The sequence below is a fragment of the Silurus meridionalis genome, chromosome 14, assembly GCF_014805685.1.
Source record: "Silurus meridionalis isolate SWU-2019-XX chromosome 14, ASM1480568v1, whole genome shotgun sequence".
NCBI lineage: Eukaryota > Metazoa > Chordata > Actinopteri > Siluriformes > Siluridae > Silurus > Silurus meridionalis.
This window is the reverse complement of record NC_060897.1, coordinates 19,121,398-19,144,912: the sequence shown is the minus strand read 5'-3', so window position 1 is coordinate 19,144,912 and position 23,515 is coordinate 19,121,398. Positions and strand designations below refer to the sequence as shown.

Here is a 23,515-nt window from a genome sequence, read left to right as displayed (position 1 = left end):
ACCACACTATCACACCTCCTCCCCCATGCTTCACACTGGGAACCAAACAGTCAGTAACCACCCTTTCACCCTCTACCTTTAAAGTCTAGCAGTTAGAATCAAAAATTTTATGTTTGGACTCATCAGACCAATGGACATTTTTCCACCGAACTAATGTTCATTCTTTGAGTTTCTTGAAACAAGCAGGTATTTTTTGATTGTTGTTGTTCTGAAGTTGTTTGTTACCACAATTTGACCATGAAGGCCTGACTCACACAGTCACCTCTGAACAATGGGTGTTGAAATGTGTGCCACTTGAACTCTGAGAAGCATGTATGTAAATCGTCGGTTTCTGTGACTGATCATTTTTAATAAACTTATCCTCTGCAGCAGAGGTAGCTCTTAGTCTTATTTTCCTAGGAATGTCCTCATGATATAATGTTTCATCATAGTGTTTGTTTTGGAGAGTGCAAAAATTTAAAGTTTTTGAGATTTTTCAGATTCAGAAATGATGAACTGACTATTTTCTTTACTTAACTGAGTGTTTCTTTCCATAATATGGATTTGCATACTAGTTAGAGTAGCACTAATGAGCTATTGACTCTTTACTCACACTGTCCTCTGCACAAGAAATCTGATGGCACAAAGCACATTAAGAGGGCAAGAAATGTCACAAATGAACTGTTGACAAGGCAACACATGTGATCTGAAAACCATTCCAGATGACTACCTCATTAATCTGATTGGAGAATGTAATGCGTGTGCCAAGCTGTCATCCAAACTAAATGTAGATACTTATGACAATCTAAAATCGGAAATAAATTCTGGGTTGTTTAACACGTTTTTGTGTACTTCATAATTCCATATGTGTTCTTCAGTTTTAATATACAATGTAAAGAATAATACAAGTAAAGGGAAAAGAAAAAGTGTGTCTAAACTTTTGACTGGTACTGCATGTATATGTAGATACATAGTTAGTACTTTTATTGCATCTGATTTTTCTCGGCCAGTGAGCAATTCTTACCGACACAAGCTATATTTTAGTTTTCACCATGACTCATGGTACATTTAATAGCCTGTAAACCCACAACACTACCATCACTGTTCATGCTTATTCCTGTGACGTCATTTTCTCTATTAGTGTAGCACTACAGCCTGCATGACTTACAAATAATGCATCTCGGTGGCTTCCTATCTTGGAAGAATGACCAAACAAACAAATAAACAAACAAACAAACAATGTGCCTGTTGTCATGATTTCACTCTAAATGCATTCACATCTAATATATCATTATATATATATATATATATATATATATATATATATATATATATATATATATATATATTAGATGTGTTATTACAGAAGCTATATTCTAGATTATTCTGTCTTTAAGTTATATTTAAGAATATAATAAAATGCTCCTCAAGAAAAGAGGTTGTTTTTAAACTGGGAAAAATAATATTTATAACGTTATTATTAAATAGGGTTAGAATTTTGTTCAGGCGGACGCCTCAGCTGCCCAAAAGGGGTCCTTGGGTTGCGTATTGTGCTCGAGCGCGCCCGATCCGTAGAAACTTTAGAGAGGCGTAGCGCGCGAGCCGTCTTTACCATATATGGACACAGGCGCGCATCCCTCGAGCCGCGCCTGCTTCCGCGTTGTGTGTGAGTGATTAGGCGGAGACCGAGCGACCGGCAGCAGGAGACTGAACATAACGAACCACACCGGGCGTCGGCTCCGTTTTGCCATTCATTCTGAAAAGAAATAAAATAAATACCAATAGCTCCAGCGCGTCGCGGAGGACCAACGCACAGACATGTCGTACGAACTGAGTAAGTAGTAACGCGTCAGGTGCGCCCCGGGTCCGGGGTGCAATACCCGGAAATCGGGATCCCTGGTTTTCAGGGGCTGGAGCTCAAGACAGCGACTATTTTCCAACCGCCAGCTTTGGCTTTTGTATGCGGTTATGTAACACTGCCCACTCGCACTCTACTGGAATGTAGTTTATAAATATCAGTAGAAAATAAACCCAGAAAGAGACGCGCTGACTTCACCGGTGTTTCAGTCTCACTTAAACATTAGCGAAGCGGCTAACAAGCTAAAGCGAATGTAAACATGACACTAGCCGCCCGAAAAGGACAGAGTTTGGACATGGCGAGAAATCAAACCTCATTCTAGCTTTGACATGGAGAGAGAGAAAAACTCCTCGTGTCTTCCCGATGCTTTATTTCATTTGGGGGTTGAACATTCAGGACGTTCTTGCATTTTAGAGTTGCTGATCGATGGATATATAGAGGAATAGATAAATAAATAGATGATATGGGTGTGTATATAGAAAGAAGTAGATAGATAGATGGTTAAATGGGTGGAGGTGATGGATGGACGGATGGATAACTATAGGATGGATGGATAGAGAGATACACAGATGGTTAAATGAATTGATTGATGGTTAGATAGATACACAGGTAGACAGACAGATGGTTAAATAGATGGATGGATAACTAGATGGTTGAAAAGATAGATGGATGGATTGATATACATACAGATGCATGGATGGATGGATGGATGAATGGATGGATGGATGGTTTGATTGATGGATTGATAGATTTACAGGTAGACAGACAGACAGATGGTTAAATAGATGGATAGAGGTGAAGGATGGATAGATAACTAGACGGTTGAAAATATGGATGGATGGATGGATGGATGGATTAATAGAGAGAGAGATATACAGATGGTTAGATGGATGGATTGATGGATAGATAGATTCACAGGTAGACAGACAGATGGTTAAATAGATGGATAGAGGTGAAGGATGGATGGGTAACTAGATGGTTTAAAAAATAAATGGATGGATGGATAGAGAGAGAGAGAGAGATATACAGATGGTAAGATGGATGAATGGGTTGATTGATGGATTGATAGATACACAGGTAGACAGACAGATGGGTGGATAGATGGATGGATGGATCTATAGATAGACAGACAGACAGATGACTAAATAGATGGATATTTTGATGGATGAGCATAGATGGATGAATAAATAGCTAATTAAAAATATTGATGGATAAATAGATGATTAAATAGACGTCAGATCTTGGAAGCTAAATATCACTTCTTCATAGTGTGTGGAGTAACATCTGGAATGGGAAGAATGCACCATTCTGATTGGTCAATCCGGTTTCTCACCGTGGCAAATGCCAACCTATTAAACTTCAAACAATCTCTTTGTTAAAGTTGTACAGTTTAGTAACTTGATGGTGTCCTTGATTCCAATTAGTCAGAAGGCGTCCATTACTTTTGAATATGCTCGTTTATATCTGCTGTGGTTTCTATAGTAACCTGTTTTTCACAGAGATTTAGATGCTTCACGTTCTCGAAATCATAGGTGCCCAAACCAGGGCAAGCGGGCCAAAGCTGGAGCATATTTACGTTCCCTTATATAACATGACATTTTTCATTTCAAGGAACAAGGAGTGTAAATAAAAAAGAGAATACATGATTTTGGCTTTTTATGTGAATGCATTTCATGTGCAGGTCCAGCGCATTTTCTGAAACTCAACGAACAGCTAATTACGTCGAGATCGAGGCAGTGGCACATGGCGAGAGATAAATTGTGTGCTGATTTGGAAGAATACAGTATTTGTCGCTAATCTGAACAACATTTTTATGCCTCGTTTCCTTTCAGCCTGCAGCCCTCCATCGAGTTAGATTTTTGGCCCCTCATAGGAAAAAGTCTAAGCAGCTCTGATCTGAGGGAAACGGGTGCAATTATGGCAGTGTGTATGTTTAGCTTTTCTAAAAAAAAAAAAGGGGGAGGAAAGACCTATCCTTGTGTCTTGTAGTTCTTGGTGTCCTCTGTAGTGCTTGGCAGGAGCTGTTTGAGGTGCTGAGGTGGGTGCGTGATGTCCCTGGTGAACTTTCATGCTCGTTTTCTTCACTCGGGTGGTGTACACTTCATCGTGAACAGAGGAGCACCAATAATCTTCTCAGCAGTGCGAACTGTCCTCTTTAGTCTTCTAATGTCAGATCTGGTAGCTGAACCAAACCAGGTTGAACTTCATAAATAATTAATTTGATATTTTTTGTGTTCGTAAGCGTCTAGTGTCAGCATCTTGTAGCCGGCAGCGGGTTTTCACTTCTCGTTTTTCATAATTAATATTAAGACGTTGTTGTTAAGATGTTGTCATATTAACTAGGTTCTATAAAGAGAGAAATGGAGAGAGAGAGAGACTGGTGAAAATGTCTTCCAAAGCATTAAATGTAACTTTAAAAGTAACGTGTTCCAGTAATGAATTGAGACGTTTGTTGGAAAATGTGTTAACAAGTTAGCAAAGTTTACGCAAGTTGAGCATTCAAGCTAAAATTTAAGAAGACATTAGGTTGGGATACAAAAGGATACGTTGATTAACATGTGGTCAGACGGTACACACCATTTTATTAGAGCGTACACAAGCTAAGCATCGCTACAGCTACAGTCCAACTGTGGCATTTACGCCTCTAACAGAAGAACATTTTTGTAAGACGGAGAACAGCTGCTCGTTTTCAAGGTCACCTGCTAAAAATGTGCAAAACTATTCAAACTAACTTGGCCCAAGAGCCCTGCGTTGCGAGACGTGTGCCGAATAGGTGCTGAAGTTTAATACTGGTTATGCTCTAGCTGTAGGTGTAGCTAGTTAGAATGCTGTCGAAGTGTTAGTGGTACCTCAGTGTAGGTGAAGTATAGTGACTCTTTCTTGCAGGTGAAGTGCACACATGGTGGCTAAGCCTTAGAAATCAGACACACAGTAACCAGGTGTACTAATTCAGAGTACGCCTGGAGTCCACAGAGCCTGTGGAAACCAGCCTTTTATGGTTTTTGACACCCAGGTACGTTCCGTGTTGTTTCTATGCAACAATCGTATTAGAAGGCAAACCCACACAAGTTCTGCGAAGTCCAAATGTGATGTTTTGCCTCTAACGGAAGATCTCGTGTAAGACTGAAAACGGCAGACTGCCCAATTCCGTCTGGACTGCAGCTAATTGGAACCAACTTCACCATACACAATGAGCCAAGCTCGGTGAGCATTGTCCATCGATCTGTCATGGAATGACCTGCCCAGTCACTACAACTAAATCCTATTGAACTGCTCTGGGATAAACTAGGTCACAAGGTCAGAAAAAATATCTACTAGTAAACAACAGCTCTGGCGAGTTTAACAAGAGAGTTTTACAAGAATATACCAAGTGTGTTCGAAGCTGTTATTCATGCTAAAGGAGGATTTTCAATGAAAGTACAGTGGAATATCTACATTTATATATGCATTTGGTCAGAGGAAATCTTCATGTCAGATGACCGAGTTTGTTGCATAGAAACAAAAGGAACATATACGTGTTCTAAAAACCCCATAAAAGACGAGGTGTTTCCACACTTTTCACAGACACTGTAGGTAGAAGGTATAAAATGTAAGCGTCTAGCTGGAGCACCACTATGCACTAGCATTTGATTTACACAAGAGAGCGGGGGACATGAGTGTGCTAGCAAGGCGAGTAACTAGTTCGAAGCATTTAGCACTTCCATTTGGTGTTTGGCCCAAGGAGAGCTGGCGCTGGATGAATACAATGACTGTGTGTTAAATGTGTCACCTTGTTGTATGTGGTGTTCAAAAATGTGTTTGTGCTGATCTCTTACAGAGCACTTGTTTGCCAGCCTTCCTCAGATGGAGAGGGGCGTGGCCAAGGTTATTGGTGGGGACCCAAAAGGGAACAACTTCCTGTACACAAATGGCAAGAGTGTCATCATCAGGAATATTGATGTAAGATCTTGGTCCTTATAAAGTTCATCCTGAAGTGACTATAAACACGAACGGGACATTATTGATGAGCAGATGTGATGTAGGTAAAAAGTAGGGCTGGGACGATTCACTAATCTGGCGATTCAATACTATCCCGATACTTTTGTGCCGATTCAATACATATTGCGATTGTGTAGCTATTGCGATTCATTGTTTAAATTGTGATTTTGTTTGCTTAATAAAGATTAGACAATGGCAAATACTTGATCATACCCTTAAAAAGACTGTATATGAGTTATATTAACAAAATAATGCATCACATCTTTCTGAATTTTTATTTCAGGAGCACACACATACATAGTGCATAAAGAACCTTGAAGCATAAAACATTTCAAGTACCAAAAACTTGAATATAATATTTAAATGTGCAACAAATAACTAAAAACAATACTCTCTGAAATAAAATAAAAGTGCCGTTAAACTGTTCCAATGTCCAACTCAGTCAAGGTGCTAATATCCTTCTCTCTCTTCCTCACCTCAGGTGAGAGCTATTATAGCATCTCGTTGAAACGTCTGTTATAAGTTTGTGCACAGGGAGCTCCAGTAACTTTTGTTTTTCCTGCAAAACATGAAGTCCTGCAGCACTTCTATGGAAATATCCAGTGATGCGTCGTAATCATCCGAGTAACTTCAGTGCGCGCTGTGAGGCCAGATTATGAGTGTGGGCGTAGCACTTAATATGGAGAAAGCCGGTTAATTGGGCAGCGATAACCATATTAGACACATTGTCTGTGACTAAAGCAGGATCTTTATCCGTTAAACAATTCTCAAAGAGGTTTGCTTCACTGACTTTGCAATAGTTTTGCTTTCTCGCACCAACTTAAAACGGATACGACGTCATCTAATACGGACAACGACAAAATACGTTTCGCCCTCTGTTGGAATAAAAGCGGGAATCACGCTGCCCCAAGCTGGGTTAAAGAGTAGCGGACAGAATTGATGATGTTTCCTGACAGAGCCAGTTGAAGAGGGAAAAAAAAACGTCATCTAATGTTATGATTATATGCGAATACAGTGTGTTTTTCATATACAGGACAATTCTATTGAAAATTCTATCACAGGTTGGGAGCGGGAACGGGGTTATAGGCCATTTCTGTGTATTTATTTATTTTTTTTCTCAGGACCCAGTACCCATGATTAATTATATTACCTTGATGAACATTAACTTTAGACCTTAAACTTGATCACTGGTGACCTGGGCATGCCTGTCACTCAGGAGAGTACTATTCACTACATAATGATCAATCATTTATAAGCATTAACTATTGTGTGTGTGTGTGTGTGTGTGTGTGTGTGTGTGTGTTTGCGATACAGAATCCTGCTATTGCCGACGTCTACACGGAACATCCTCACCAAGTCATCGTTGCCAAATACGCACCCAGCGGCTTCTACATTGCCTCAGGAGGTGATACATGCTTTTTATTTTTTTTTTCTGTGTGTGAGAGTGAGTGTGTGTGAGAGTGAGTGTGTGTGAGAGTGAGTGTGTGTGAGAGTGAGTGTGTGTGAGAGTGAGTGTGTGTGAGAGTGAGTGTGTGTGAGAGTGAGTGTGTGTGAGAGAGAATGGACGGAAAGACTGCGAATGGTTAGTGTTCTCCGTTCTCTCACAGGTGCATAAACACGGTGTGTGACATTGTATCTTGTCTCTGTGTCCCATTCCACAATTACACTCTGTTCAGTGAGCAGGGTGGATTTGGAGCACATACTGAGAGAGTGCTTCTTCTTGTCCTCCTGGCCTGACCGTTTTTAAACACTTCCGCATCTCTCTGCGCACTTTAGATGTGTCCGGAAAGATACGCATTTGGGACACGACCCAGAAGGAGCACTTGCTGAAATACGAGTATCAACCGTTTGGAGGAAAGATAAAGGACATTACCTGGACGGAGGACAGCAAGCGGATCGCCGTGGTGGGCGAGGGACGAGAGAAGTGAGTCGCAAAGTTATAACGGCTGTTATAGGAAAAGGGGGAATGTCTGGTGTGATCCTGATGATGGCGATTATGTGACCGTGTATTATAAATTTTAATTTTTTTTTTTTTTTTTAATCAAAGTGACTGCTGTACAATTTTATCATGAGGAACAGTAAAACCTATTTACACTGTAGACTGAGGTTCAAACTGGTCAAGAGGAATAAGTAATGTGTGTGTGTGTGTGTGTGTGTGTGTGTGTGTGTGTGTGTAGGTTCGGTGCAGTGTTCCTGTGGGACTCGGGCTCCTCAGTGGGTGAGCTCGTCGGACACAGCAAGATCATTAACAGCGTGGACCTAAAGCAGACCAGGCCATACAGACTGGTCACCGGCAGCGACGATAACTGCACCACCTTCTTCGAGGGACCACCTTTCAAATTCAAGGGCACTACCAGCGTACGTTCACTTTTTATTGTCTCGATCCCAATCAAGATCAGGTCTGAGACAAACCACACACTTTCTCTGTTCATTATGTAGGACGCACAAACACCATTTATAAATTCTATCCCAAATTACTATATAAGCCAATTCCCAGACTGGTGCTTGTACTCGAAGAATGAAACTTATTGTAACTGATTTTGTGTGTGTGTGTGTGTGTTTGTGTGTTGGAATGGAAAAAGGAGGAGTGCTGTGGGTTTTGACACCATTAACAGGAATGTGATATGTGCCTGAGCATGTTCACTCTGACACTTTTACTAGCAAACGAACTCTCGCACACATACAGGAGTTGGTATTTATTTTTCATTACGTTAATTGTTTTTATAACTTTAAGCTAAGTGGTAAAGTCATAAAACATTCTGCTTAGTTCGCCGCTTCTCTCTTATGCATACAGCTAATGTCAGGCTTCTGTGGTTTTATAAATCCGAGTCCCCATAAATGTGTATCATCAGCACACCAACTCGATAGAAATGTAAAATCCCCTTCAGACACATATTTCTGGTATTTAGCATGCACTCACTTTTTTTGCCTTTTAATTAAATCTCAAACCATTCCAGACTACACAAGCTCATGTTAAACCAGATGAACCAAGGTTTGTGTGAAACCCAGTGATCGAATCCATCAGAGTTGCTTCAACAGGACTCAAGGAAATCCGACCTTTTATGCAAAGGTGTTTTAGATGGTCAATGTCACAAATTTTCTTACATTTGCGTAATGATTTTTCTGTTTATTTTTCAGTTTTAAATAAAGAAATAAACCTTGAGAGTTGGCGCTTGGGAAAATCTTGTACATTTAATTTTATTGAAGAACAATTCCAGGTTATTCCCCATCTATGTCCCCATCCCCAGTGAGTCGGTAGTGAGGGGACACCTTGGCATGGTGTGATGAAGAAACCACAGTTTATGTTATCAGCTATTCACCGATGGGAACCTGAGCGCAAACATGCTCGCAGCAATTATAGTCCGAAGCCGTTTAGCAAAACATATCGATTATGTACAGTCATTTGTCGTGCTCAATTCAAAGAGTCACGAAGACGTTTTACATCAAATCCGGATCATAGTTTATATTTTAAGAAGTTTATATTTGGAGACACCCAAGTCAACACAAGGGAAAAAACCTTAAATCGAACTGATTGGGAACCGACTCTTGGTTGCCTGAGATTTGTATAGTGTGTAGTAACTCGGGGTAATCACTGCAGCCTTTTAAGTCTGGGTTTTGCCTGTGTATTTAACAAACAAATCGTCTAGGTCATGGTGATTCTGACGAATGCAAATACCGCAGCGCAAGAGGCATTTAAATGAAGGTGCATGCAGCGACGGAGAGGGAAGAAGAATGTGCAGAGTGGGGGGAAAAATGGTCAATCGATTCTTACATCAGTACCTGACTTTACAAACACCTCTGTGGCCGAAAGGGAAAAAATCTCCACAAAATCCAGTGGAACATCATCTTAGAAGTGTGAAGGCCATTATAACAGCAAATTAGGCGCTAAATGTGGAACGAGATGTTCGAGATCATTAAAATAACGTTGATCTCTAGAGGATTTGAGCGATGACTTTTTGGTTATACGCGTTTGCCTTTATTTTCTAATATAAAGCTGTGGTGTGTTGATTTGTTTTGTTCTCGCTCTCTCTGCAGCTTCACAGCCGCTTTGTGAACTGTGTCCGTTTTTCGCCAGATGGAAACCGCTTCGTTTCAGCCGGCGCTGACGGACAGGTAAAGACAAAGGGAATTCTGATATCACACATTCTTTATGCAAATGTTTCCTAAAAAAGACGATGGCAGTTATACGTTTTTGAATCAATTTGTACATTAAGAAGTAGACTAACAAATGTTTTTGTCATCGGCTTTAATTTCAGCGCCTTTCTCCCTCTCGTTTCAGATTTTCATTTTCGACGGCAAGACGGCAGAACACCTGGGATCGCTGGGAGGAGATAAAGCTCACGACGGCGGGGTTTACGCCGTACGTATGTTTCGTTCGCTGCATATAAGACTGTGTGTATACATGGTGTGTCTTCAGCTGAAATTTCACTGGGATGTAGCAACCCCGTGGTTCATCTGCAAGGCTGAACCATGGGGTTGCTACATCCCAGTGAAATTTCAGCTGCTTTCTTTCATACACCGGACCTTTTGTTAGAACTTTGATTTGGGCCCTAAAACCACTTCTACTTAAACCACTCCCCCGTCTCATAAATATGATGTTATTTAATGATAAATGCCACAGAATGTCAGAACCTGAGTTTTCTCAGACCATTAAATCCATTGCGTTGACTCAACCCTCGTAGGTGAGCTGGAGTTCAGACAGCACTCAGCTTATCTCCGCATCCGGCGATAAGACCGTCAAATTATGGGACGTGGCGAGCGGCACCGCGGTGACGACCTTTAAACTGGGCAATGACGTTCTAGATCAGCAGCTGGGTTGCCTGTGGCAGAAAAATCACCTCCTGAGCATTTCGCTGTCCGGATACATCAACTACCTGGATAAGAGCAACCCGAACCGCCCCATTCGCACTGTCAAGGTCAGTACAGTAAAGACGTCGATTTGGAACACAGCCTATCGGATATAAATTATAATTTGTTGCTACTGTTTAGGGGCACAGTAAATCCATTCAGTGTGTGACTGTACATAAAGACGACGGGAAGAACATCATCTACTCGGGCAGCCATGACGGACACATCAATATCCTTTTTACACATACAGAATCTGAGGCAGATGATCCACATGAACAGACTTTTGTCTCTGGTTACAGCATAATTATAAGTTGCTGCTTATAATTCTGGCCTCATGTTATAAGGCTTTATAAGGCATTGTTATCCTTAACACGTGTGTGTACATTACTGGGACGCTCAGAGCGGCGAGAACGATGCCCTGTCAGGAAAAGGACACACAAACTCCGTGGGTAGGCTTGTCGTGGACGAGTCTGCCCAACTGGTGAGCTGCAGCATGGACGACACGGTCCGCTTTTCCGACCTGCACAAGAAAGAGTACAGGTAAACCCGTGCAGAGTACAGTGTATAACTCCTATTTGTTATAGGGGTTGTGAAGGGAAATTAGAAATGACTATACAATTATATTCTACAGAAATGGGTGTAATGCGCAGGTGTCCACATACTTTTGGTTTGATCATTTGAGCCATTTAGCAACTTTGAGAAAGGAAGTGAAAATGGGAATGGGGTTTTAAAAGTACACAATAAATTGCTTTATTGCACATCTAGCGCACACACTGAGAGGTATTGTATTTGAAATAGTGTAGGTAAAAGTAACTATTTGGTGTTTGTGTGTTAGCGCTTCTGACGTGGTGAAGATGGACACTCAGCCGAAGTCCGTGTCTGTCGGGGCAGGAGGATTGGCCGTAGCTGTGTGTATTGGCCAGGTAATATTTGCACGCACATTTGGTTGCATGTTTGTTTGTTTAGTAGAGAGACACCAGGCTAGACACCGGAGAGACACCTCTCGTCCTCTTCCCTCCCTTCTACTTTTTTGCCAGTTGTTTCCATGGTTACGTTTCACTCTGCCGTAACACCCACATACCGTTAGTTCTGGTGTTTCTGATTTCCAACAACGTATTTGTGTTTCCGAGATATGGGTCTTAAATTTCATTTTAAATGTTCTTTAAAAAGTCTTAAATCTGACTTGCAGAAACTCTGATAATCAGAATAAATCTTGTCCACTCTCGCTGTTCTGTGTGTATATCATTTTCCTCTGATTTGCATGTTTTTTTTTTCTTTCTCTTTTCTGTAGGTGGTGCTTCTGAAGGACAAGAAGAAAGTGTTCACTCTGGACAATCTGGGCTATGAGCCAGAAGTGGGTGCGATGCACCCCGGGGGTGGCACGGTGGCAGTGGGCGGAGCTGTAAGGAGCCGTTTCAGATTTGCATTCCATTCGGTTTCACGCCGCTCATCCAGTCAGAGAATGTATATTAAGAAAACTGGCCAGGGAATCTTACACTATTGGGGTGTGTGTGTGTGTGTGTAGGATGGAAAGGTCTACCTCTACTCAGTCCAGGGAAACACCTTGAAGGATGATGGGAAGGTTCTGGATACTAACGGCCCTGTAACCGATCTGCGGTATTCCAAAGATGGGGCGTTCCTCGCTGCCTCGAACGAGAAGAAAATCATTGTTGTGTACGCTGTCACTGACGGTTACCAGGTAAAAAAAAAAAAAAAAAGATCCATTTGCATCGTCGAAAAAATGTTTGGATAATGTTATCAGTATCATCAATTTGTTGGAGTATCATCAGAGCTGTGTGTGTGTGTGTGTGTGTGTGTGTGTGTGTGTGTGTGTGTGTGTGTGTGTGTGTGTGTGTGTGTGTGTGTGTGTGTGTGTGTGTGTGTGTGTGTGTGTGTGTGTGTGGGTGTGTGTGTTCACCCTATGTGCAGGTTAAAAGTGAATACTATGGCCATCATGCTAAAGTGGTGTGTCTGTGCTGGAGTCCTGATAACGATCACTTTGCCTCCGGAGGGATGGACATGCTGGTGTACGTCTGGTCCGTCTCCGATCCCGAAAAGAGGATCAAAATTCCTGGTACATGCCCTCACCCTTGATCATGTTCAGTTAATGTTCACATCAAACATCACAGTGAGGAAGATCTCAGTGAGAGCGGTGTGTTGTGCAGAAATGGCTTTTTATTTGTATTTGATCAGAACGCTCATGCTGGTACAAGAAGGTTACGGTAACTCGCGTAATCACTCTTTACAACCACGGCGAGCAAAAGACCATCTCTGAACACACAACAGGCAGCAGCCACATATTCGTCCAGTCAGGACAGACGGAAACTTTAATCTGAGAAGTTAGAATGCTGGGAGAAAAATCATGGACTGTTGATCGTTAAATATTTTCCTTTTTAAATGCATATAATAAAGAACCCCCTTAAAAAACTTTGGGATGAATGTGAACACTGACTGCACCCCAGGGCCTCCTCACTTCACCTACATCACTACCTGACTTAACTAACGCCCTTGTGGCCGAATAAATCTCCACAAAATCAAGTGGAACATCTACCCAGAAAAGAGGTTCCGCAAACAATACAGAAGCAAATATCTCACATCTTATGCTCATGTGTCCACGAACGTTTGTCCTCGCAGTCCATGTTCTTCCCAAACGGTGTGTCTGAGGTTTTGTGTTTTGTGTGCGTTCCAGATTCTCACCGGTTGCACCACGTCAGCGGCTTGGCCTGGCTGGACGAACGCACTCTCGTCACGACCTCTCACGACGCGTGCGTGAAACAGTGGACGATAAAGATCTAAGCACTTGCACACACTTGCAGAATCAGCAGGGACAGGGACTGCTGTAGGACACCCATCTTTCTCGCTCTCACTTCGACCTGCGTGCTCTCTTTCGCTCTTTCTCTCTTTCATGTGCCAGTAATCTCAGCTGTGTGTGTGTGTGTGTGTGTGTGTGTGTGTGTGTGTGTGTGTGTGTGTGTGTGTGTGTGTGTGTGTGTGTGTGTGTGTGTCCGTGTCCATTCTGCCTTCCGTCAGTTAACACGCTCCTTCGCTCTCATCTGCATTTAAAAGGAGTGACATTCCAGAGGCATGAGAGTGAGACCTGCATCTGGCCAACGTTCAGCACGCACACACACACACACACACACACACACACTAAGTGTCGACAATTATATTTTTATTAACACAAATCAACACAACTCCTGACGTAACACCACGGTTACTGTTACACTTTGGTGGAGGTAAATTTTTTTGCTCTTTCACTCTCTCTCACTCTCTTTTACTGTGTCTCGCGCTTACATAACGGACCTTGGTCTGTTTATGCATTTTGCTGAGAGGGTGTGTGTGTGTGTGTGTGTGTGTGTTTGGGTTTGTTCAGGGAGCAATAATAGGTTGTAAAGCAGAAACGGAACAGTCCAGAGAAATACTGTAGTGTGTATGTATGTGTGTGTGTTTGTGTGCGTGTGTGGGACTGAGACACCGGTGTTCTGTCCACTGTCTCCAACATCGTGGGTATGTTTGTGTTAATTATAAGCCTCCACTTTTTCACTGGAGTGGATGTGATTCATCCTAATAATAACATTAATAACTGATGAGAATAAAGCCGAACACTTTTTATGCACAAACGTGTTGTCCTTTTTTTTTTTTTTTTTTTTCTTTCTTTCTTTTTACTGAAGCTTGTGTTTTATGTGACGAAAAGTGGAACCTAAAGCTTCACAGTGCAGAAACTACTGAAGTTTTTTGGGATTTGGGGAAAATTGTGTAAATGTGAGTTTTAAAACAAGTCATATAATCAGACATGGTGGGGGTTGTGTGACGATGTGAGGATTACAAAACATAAATCTTAATGTTTTGACAATGTGACATCCTATAAAATCTACATTTTACATATAATCCTGAAAAAGAAAGTCCTGCCATCAGTCTGTTTTTTTTTTTAAGCTCAAGCTTCAACTTGGTTAGTGTTACAGATACGGTTCCAAAATTGCTGGAGCCTTGATATTGGAATTAATGAATAAAAAGGGGGATTTTACAAAAATGCAGGTAATCCTATAAAAGGGAACTTAAATGTTAAAAAAAAAAAAAAAAAGGCAATTTCAGTGGAATTTCTACCCTCACATTCATCATTCACATTTACACTTGCAAGACTGTTAAGGCCACACCCCTATATGCATTGTGCATTCCTCCAGAAATCCACACAACAAATACTTTACAAATAAATTCCCATAAATATCTATAAGTTTCCCAATTGAAATATTTCCCAAATTCCCCAGATGAATTTCCCATGGAGCGTGGGATGTTACGTTTAGGAGGTAAATATTCCACAGGGGAAATCTGAATGTTTTATACATTTGCATACATTTGGTGTAAAACGTTAAGTGTCACTGTAAATTCTAATGAGCTACATCTATAGAGTACATTTCGGATGGATCTGGCAACCTAGCAAATGAGTAAAGCCTATTCGAGTCGCTTTGGACATTTCCAGCCAATCCCTTGCATCGTAAACCCCGTGCTGAACACGTGATCTCATTCCGATTGGTCAGGGGATTACATTTGGAGGCGGGATCAGGTAACACCGAACTGGTATGATGGCACACGTGCTGTATTAAGGTATGTGTACGAAAGAATGCTGTAAGGTTTCTTTAAAAAAAAAAAGTTTTATTTTAATGTAATATATTGATATAATTTTCCCATGTCCGTTTATTTTAATTGTACAAGTGTGCTTTTTTATATTTTAAATTCCGCTTGTTTAAATAACAAACATGAATAAATAAAAATGTATTTATAGTTTTTGCAAAACAGCAATGCCGATACATTGCCAGTAGATGGCGCCACGAGCTCACACGTCAATGCAGATCGTTGGGCAAACCCCAAAAATAAAAATGATTCCTACTTAGTGATTGGAAGATCGAATCAATTTTAGTGACTCGGTTCTTTGAATCTTTTTTTTTTTTAAAGTTATTTATATTTGATTTCGTTTCTTTGATCAGAAATCAAATTAAATGTTACACTTTTAATAAGCAAATTCCCAACACAATGCAGCTAAGAACAGATTACAATTATACAGAATGAGTAGCTTCTCCTCTCATATCATCTGGTCTGCATCATTAGTTCTTTCATGTGACTCCCGTAATTATTAAAACAATAACGTTAAGACAGTCATGTGATAAAAGAACGAACGACTCGGACAATGAATGAATCACTTTTTGAGACGTCTCCTTCTTCCGAGTCTTGTTCTTCACATTAAAGACTCTCAATTCCACTCTTCAAGGAGTCAGTCGAATGTGACCCAACCAGGCGAACCTGTCTGGACCTGCCTTACATACGTCTCTGCGGAAATATTCAAATGCTCGTTGTGTATGTCGTTTTGGATCCTAGTTCAAGTCTTTATGATTAGCTGGTGTTTCAGCCCATAGCTCCATTAGTTCTCTGCTTGCAAATAGTGACTCCAGTCATTCTCAGTGTTTGCCGCTAAGCCCTGCGGTTGGTTTGGGACCTGGGGGGGCGGAGGCGAGGGGTGGTGGTGGTGGGGGGTGGTCGTTATTTAAAATGAATTACCCTAATGGAGCTCATGTGAGAGCTGAGAGAGATCAGAGATCTCGGGAGCCAGAATAGGAGTGAGAAAGAGTGCAAGAGAAAGTGGGATTTGTAAACGCTGGGTAAGTCTTATGGAGTTGGTGTAAGAAGCTTATTTGAGGTTTTGAGTGTGTATGTTTGTGTGTGTGTGTGTTTGTGTGCGTGTGTGGGACTGAGACACCGGTGTTCTGTCCACTGTCTCCAACATCGTGGGTATGTTTGTGTTAATTATAAGCCTCCACTTTTTCACTGGAGTGGATGTGATTCATCCTAATAATAACATTAATAACTGATGAGAATAAAGCCGAACACTTTTTATGCACAAACGTGTTGTCCTTTTTTTTTTTTTTTTCTTTCTTTCTTTTACTGAAGCTTGTGTTTTATGTGACGAAAAGTGGAACCTAAAGCTTCACAGTGCAGAAACTACTGAAGTTTTTGGGATTTGGGGAAAATTGTGTAAATGTGAGTTTTAAAACAAGTCATATAATCAGACATGGTGGGGGTTGTGTGACGATGTGAGGATTACAAAACATAAATCTTAATGTTTTGACAATGTGACATCCTATAAAATCTACATTTTACATATAATCCTAAAAAAGAAAGTCCTGCCATCAGTCTGTCTTTTTTGAAGCTCAAGCTTCAAATTGGTTAGTGTTACAGATACGGTTCCAAAATTGCTGGAGCCTTGATATTGGAATTAATGAATAAAAAGGGGGATTTTACAAAAATGCAGGTAATCCTATAAAAGGGAACTTAAATGTTAAAAAAAAAAAAAGGCAATTTCAGTGGAATTTTTACCCTCACATTCATCATTCACATTTACACTTGCAAGACTGTTAAGGCCACACCCCTATATGCCCTGTGCATTCCTCCAGAAATCAACACAACAAATACTTTACAAATAAATTCCCATAAATATCTATAAGTTTCCCAATTGAAATATTTCCCAAATTCCCCAGATGAATTTCCCATGGAGCGTGGGATGTTACGTTTAGGAGGTAAATATTCCACAGGGGAAATCTGAATGTTTTATACATTTGCATACATTTGGTGTAAAACGTTAAGTGTCACTGTAAATTCTAATGAGCTACATCTTTAGAGTACATTTCGGATGGATCTGGCAACCTAGCAAATGAGTAAAGCCTATTCGAGTCGCTTTGGACATTTCCAGCCAATCCCTTGCATCGTAAACCCCGTGCTGAACACGTGATCTCATTCCGATTGGTCAGGGGATTACATTTGGAGGCGGGATCAGGTAACACCGAACTGGTATGATGGCACACGTGCTGTATTAAGGTATGTGTACGAAAGAATGCTGTAAGGTTTCTTTAAAAAAAAAAGTTTTATTTTAATGTAATATATTGATATAATTTTCCCATGTCCGTTTATTTTAATTGTACAAGTGTGCTTTTTTATATTTTAAATTCCGCTTGTTTAAATAACAAACATGAATAAATAAAATGTATTTATAGTTTTGCAAAACAGCAATGCCGATACATTGCCAGAAGATGGCGCCACGAGCTCACACGTCAATGCAGATCGTTGGGCAAACCCCAAAAATAAAAATGATTCCTACTTAGTGATTGGAAGATCGAATCAATTTTAGTGACTCGGTTCTTTGAATCTTTTTTTTTTTTAAAGTTATTTATATTTGATTTCGTTTCTTTGATCAGAAATCAAATTAAATGTTACACTTTTAATAAGCAAATTCCCAACACAATGCAGCTAAGAACAGATTACAATTATACAGAATGAGTAGCTTCTCCTCTCATATCATCTGGTCTGCATCATTAGTTCTTTCATGTGACTCCCGTAATTATTAAAACAATAACGTTAAGACAGTCATGTGATAAAAGAACGAACGACTCGGACAATGAATGAATCACTTTTTGAGACGTCTCCTTCTTCCGAGTCTTGTTCTTCACATTAAAGACTCTCAATTCCACTCTTCAAGGAGTCAGTCGAATGTGACCCAACCAGGCGAACCTGTCTGGACCTGCCTTACATACGCCTCTGCGGAAATATTCAAATGCTCGTTGTGTATGTCGTTTTGGATCCTAGTTCAAGTCTTTATGATTAGCTGGTGTTTCAGCCCATAGCTCCATTAGTTCTCTGCTTGCAAATAGTGACTCCAGTCATTCTCAGTGTTTGCCGCTAAGCCCTGCGGTTGGTTTGGGACCTGGGGGGGCGGAGGCGAGGGGTGGTGGTGGTGGGGGGTGGTCGTTATTTAAAATGAATTACCCTAATGGAGCTCATGTGAGAGCTGAGAGAGATCAGAGATCTCGGGAGCCAGAATAGGAGTGAGAAAGAGTGCAAGAGAAAGTGGGATTTGTAAACGCTGGGTAAGTCTTATGGAGTTGGTGTAAGAAGCTTATTTGAGGTTTTGAGTGTGTATGTTTGTGTGTGTGTGTGTGTGTGTGTAAGCGAGAGTTGAGCTACACTACACTGCTGTAGTCTTTACTCATGATTCATCAGCAAATATTCCCTGTACAATGAGTTTAAGCTGGTGTTAATGCTGTGGGTGTGTGTTGAATTTTTGGTTTTAAACACCTCTCCTTATACGGAGACCTGACCGTGAGATGATTCTTTTTTTGAACCTCCATTCTTCTGGGAAGATGTTACACTAGATTTGGTGGAGATTTGTGAGGTGAGAAAGCCTGGGGTGCACCCAGTGTTCCAATTTATCCCGAGCTCTATAGCAGGAGATCTTCCACTCCAACCCATGTAAAGAATATCTTCATGGAGTCATGCTGGAACAAGTTTGGATAATCATGAAAGGAAACGTGCACAATTGTGTGCGTCCAGCACCAAGCTGCCGTTGGTGGGCCCCTGACCCTGATTTGCTCAGTTGCATAAACAATATGTAAACATCTAAACAATCTTTAATGATCTATAAACAATGCAGGAACCACTGGGCTACGCGGAAACCCTTTCTCACGAGAAGCCGTCCGAGACCGCCGAAATCTTGTCAAAGTACATCACAAAAGGTGTTACACACTGACAGGTACTTTTCGAGAACTGATTCTAAAAGATATCTATGGCAAAAGAGAGCCCAAAGAACACCACTGTGAAGCATGGTGGTGGCAGCTTGTGACTAGACTGTGGCATTTCCTGGTCGATTCCAAGCTAAAGGTGCTTCACCGGAGAATTCGCTGAGTAGAAAGTCAGACTAATTTAAATCCATACCTCAAAGTTCACCTTGACTTCTGTACTATATCACATTAAAGGTGGAAAAGAAAAAAACCTGACAGGATTTGATCCTAATTTCAATTTATTTTCTTTTTCTATTTACTTCACCAAGTTTAATTGGGGTCGCATACATAGGCTTTGGTTTCTTTGTCTCTGTATCTCTTCATTTTTTTATATCTGTGTCTCCCTATCTCTTTCCGTCTGTTCGTTTTTCTAGCTCTATATATGTTTATACATATCTTTCTTCCGTGGCATGTTTTGATTTTGCGCAACGGCTGGAAGATAACTCGGCCGGAGTTAATGATTGGTGAGAAAGAAGAAAAAGAGAGAGAGAGTGAAATAGAGAGAGAGAGAGAGAGAGAGAGAGAGAGAGAGAGAGAGAGAGAGAGAGAGAGAGAGAGAGAGGTTAAATTCATTCATGTGCTGGTCAAATTTCGCTCTCTTTCATCAGGGTAAGTAGCATAAGAGCATGTCTTTCTTTCTTTCTTTCTTTCTTTCTTTCTTTCTTTCTTTCTTTCTTTCTTTCTTTCTTTCTTTCTTTCTTTCTGTGTGTTTGATGTTCCTTTAACTGTACTGTCATGTTTATTTCAGTGTTACTCAGAGTCATTGTTCTTGTTTAAAAATTCAACAGTATTGCATTGTGCATCTGCTGAGTAACAGGTGCTTCTCGTGTGTAGATGAAGTCAGCGTAATTTGTCATGGACTAGAAAAGCACATGGCCGTGAACTATCAGTGTTTGCAGTTAACATTTAAACAGTGTGGTGTTTGGACAGTATGGTCTTGGATGGTGTGGAGTTTGGACAGTGTGGTGTTTGGACACTCAGGCATTTGAATGGTTTGGTGTTTAGATTGTGAGGAGTTTTTTAGTGAGGTGTTTGGATGGTGTGGTCTTTGAACAATGTGGTGTTTGGATGGTGTGGAGTTTGGAAAGTGTGGTTTTTGGACAGTGTGGAGTTTGGCGGGTGTTAAGTTTGGACAGTGTGGTGTTTGGATGGTGTGGAGTTTGGACAGTGTGGTGTTTGGATGGTGAGGAGTTTGGACAGTGTGGTATTTGGAGGGTGTTGAGTTTGGATGGTGTGGAGTTTAGAGGTGTTGAGTTTGCACAGTGTGGGGTTTGGATGGTGTGGTATTTGGATGGTGTGGAGTTTGGAGGGTGTTGTGTTTGGACAGTTTGGTGTTTGGATGGTGTGGAGTTTGGAGGGTGTTGAATTTAGAAAGTATGGTGTTTGAATGGTGTGAAGTTTGCACAGTGTTTTGTTTGGACAGTGAGGCATTTTGATGGTGTGGTGTTTGGATTCTGAGGAGTTTGTTTGGTGTGGAGTTTGGACAGTGTGGGGTTTAGATGGTGTGGAGTTTGGAGGTTGTTGAGTTCGGTCAGCTATTACTAAAACCCATGTTTCATAGCAACCAAACTATAGGACTAAGAGCCCATTTTGATTTAATACCTAGTAGTTAATTACCTTTGGATTTTGTCCAGCCTTGCGTTCTGGTGAGCCGTCCTTGGCCCCTCAAAGCACAAGGACAAAGGTGGACCTCAGAGCTCCAAGACTGGCTTGCTAAGGGTCAAAGCCTTAAAGGAATCATGTGATAATTCATACAGATTGAAAGAAAGATTGCCTTTATTGTCACAAATACAAGTACAGTACAGTGATCTTCTGCTTTAATTTGTATATCAGAGTAGGACAGAGCAAAGTGGGTTAGCGCTATGCAGCCCTGGTTGCAGAATGAATTGAAAACTACAGGTTACTGTTAGCATGATGTTCATCTCCTAAACTTAATCTTATACAGATAAGCTTTCTGCTAGCATGATTCGGTTGCGATGAGCAATGAATGAATGACAGATTTGCAATCGAACATACAAAGGACTTGCATTCCAGCATGCCTAAGATCAAGAGAAATGATATAATATTCCATAAAGATAAACAGGCCACATTTATTGCCTGTATTATCATTTGTTTTGTTTTAATCTTTTGTTAAGCTGCACACACTTTTAGCAGGACCTCCCTCTGGGGGAAGATTTTCAATCTGATTAAATTGAACGTGAAAACCGAGCAGCCAACTAACTTTCTCACCTACATAATGGCATAATACAAGTCATCTGTAGCACCAGTTCGGAAAACCTTTTGAATAATAAGGACCAGCTTCATGTCTCTCATTAGAGGTCAATCGAATTACAAGCATATGATTGTTGGGCATAACAACAACTGTGCACAAAGCCAGCTCCATGAACATATGTTTCACATGGGTTGGAGTGCAAGATCTCCTGCTATATAGCTCTTGAAACCGATTGAACACTTTTGGAATGTATTCGAACGCTGACTGCACCCCAGGCCTCCTCACCACACCTACATCATTACCTGGCTTTACAAGCTGAATGAGCACAAATCTCCACAATATCTAGTGGAACATCTTCCCAGAAGAGTGGATCTTATTATAACAGCAAATGTGGAATGGGATGCTCAAAAGCACACACCAGTCTTATAGACCCCAAACTTTTGTCCATATAAAGTATAGAAAGATTCATACATACCGTAATTTCCGGACTATAAAGCGCACCCATATATAAACTGAATTTGACAAAGATTTGTATTTTTAACATAAATAAGCCGCACCTGTCTATAAGCCGTGTCTACACTGAAACTAATGAACTTTACACAGGCTTTAACGAAAGACAGTGTCTGTAACACGGTGTAACGGGTGAAATATGTTGTGGCTCCTTTAAGAGCAGAGCAGCATTTTGGGAATAGCCTGCCGCCACATTTTTCCGCTATTACTGCATGTGTGCAAGACCGAGGAATATGTCCTTATTATTTTCAGTTTTTTTGACTAACCCGTAACGCTGTTGCCAAGAAAAATAAAAAAGCACGAGTTTTGGAAACCTGTCTGTGCTTATATGATTTCTGTTGCAACTGGAGTTAGTGAGCTCTCCCTTCACCCAGACTCAACGCGCTACAACGGCTTGTATTTAAACAGAAGCCTACCAAGAAAGTCATTGTTCACTGTCTTCCTCTTTCCTTTCACAACTATTTCTCTCGGGAGTTTATCTTTTGGCATCGTCGTGCGTTTAAAAAAAAAAAATTTTTGTCCCGAAGCCGTGCAGCTCAGAACAGAGGTGAGGTGCGTTTTTTCGTTTCTGTTCGGAAATTTCATTGGTCTAATGTTATGTGGCATAGTTTTTTGGCTTGAAGTTTGTGAAACCGGAAAAACCCAGGAAAAATTCATAAATAAGCCGCTTCGTTGTTTAAGCCGCGGGGTTCAAAACTTGGGAAAAAAGTAGCGGCTTATAGTTCGAAAAATACAGTAACTACTATTAAAAATTGTACCCTATAAATAAAATATATTAAACCCAGAGTTACAAGTTAAGCATGTTGTTTCCCAGCTTTATTACATATTTGCGAGGAAGAACGCAGTTAATCTGAACATTGTCATGTTGCTAATCTGTACAACCGAACAACTGCGCACATGGCGTTGCCTTTATGAGAAATTACTACGGAATGCCTGATATTTTGGGCACAATTTGACCAAATGTTCTTCCAAAGTAAAGAAGTCAAGTAGACTTTATCATTTCAACCATATACAGTGCAGTACACAGTTTCTCCAGGATCTTGGTGCTCCGATGACATGAATTAACAAAAGAACACAAAATTACTCATAACTCTAAACTAACAACAAAAAGTGCACATGTGCAACATTTAGTGCAACAAAAAACAGACAAGAGCAACATGAGACAAGGAAAAACAGAATGGATTGTCCATATACAAATCAAAAATTTATATTGTACATGTAAACAGCAGCTTGTGCAAACAGAGGTCTTTTTTCCTGTTGATTGTGTGTGTGTCAGTCCAGTTCCTTCAAGTTGTGGAGTCTTGAATGTGTGGATGTGAGGCCTGAATGCTTCTGTACCTCTTTTCATCTGGCAGGAGAGTAAAGAGTGTGTGTAAGGGTTGTGTGTGTGTGGTCAGCCACAATGCTGGTGACTTTACGAATGCAGCGTGTTGTGTAAATGTACATGATGGAAAGAAGAGAGACCCCGATGATCTTCTCAGTTGTCCTCACTATCCGCTGTAGGGTCTTGCGATCCACGGCGGTGCAATT

At 40.8% G+C, this 23,515-nt stretch overlaps 2 protein-coding genes across 6 annotated transcripts in view; both read left to right on the top strand.

The window, feature by feature from the left end:
* The first annotated feature begins 1,578 nt into the window (after window positions 1-1,578).
* wdr1 (WD repeat domain 1) lies at window positions 1,579-14,283 on the top strand. 2 transcript variants are annotated; one of them, XM_046865720.1, is made up of 15 exons: window positions 1,582-1,813; window positions 5,655-5,776; window positions 7,130-7,220; window positions 7,592-7,739; window positions 7,993-8,173; window positions 9,851-9,928; window positions 10,095-10,175; window positions 10,498-10,731; window positions 10,805-10,892; window positions 11,047-11,203; window positions 11,499-11,586; window positions 11,955-12,065; window positions 12,189-12,362; window positions 12,593-12,737; window positions 13,353-14,283. In XM_046865720.1, the coding sequence occupies exons 1-15, from the start codon at window positions 1,798-1,800 to the stop codon at window positions 13,457-13,459; spliced, it is 1,821 nt and encodes a 606-aa protein (XP_046721676.1). In that variant the 5' UTR covers window positions 1,582-1,797; the 3' UTR covers window positions 13,460-14,283. The 2 variants fall into 2 exon arrangements, with proteins under 2 accessions (XP_046721677.1, XP_046721676.1); XM_046865721.1 differs by lacking the exon at window positions 13,353-14,283 and having other exon boundaries at window positions 1,579-1,813; window positions 12,189-12,456; window positions 12,551-12,726.
* Window positions 14,284-15,249: 966 nt separating this feature from the next.
* Window positions 15,250-23,515, top strand: part of slc2a9l2 (solute carrier family 2 member 9, like 2) — a 97,401-nt gene continuing 89,135 nt past the window's right edge. Inside the window, exon 1 of one of the 4 annotated variants that reach the window (XM_046865726.1) lies at window positions 15,250-15,265. The gene's annotated coding sequence lies outside the window, so the exon portion shown is untranslated. Of the gene's footprint in view, window positions 15,266-17,476; window positions 17,528-18,463; window positions 18,574-19,804; window positions 19,873-23,515 lie in introns of those variants that run through there. The other 3 variants (XM_046865724.1, XM_046865725.1, XM_046865722.1) reach the window with 3 other exon arrangements.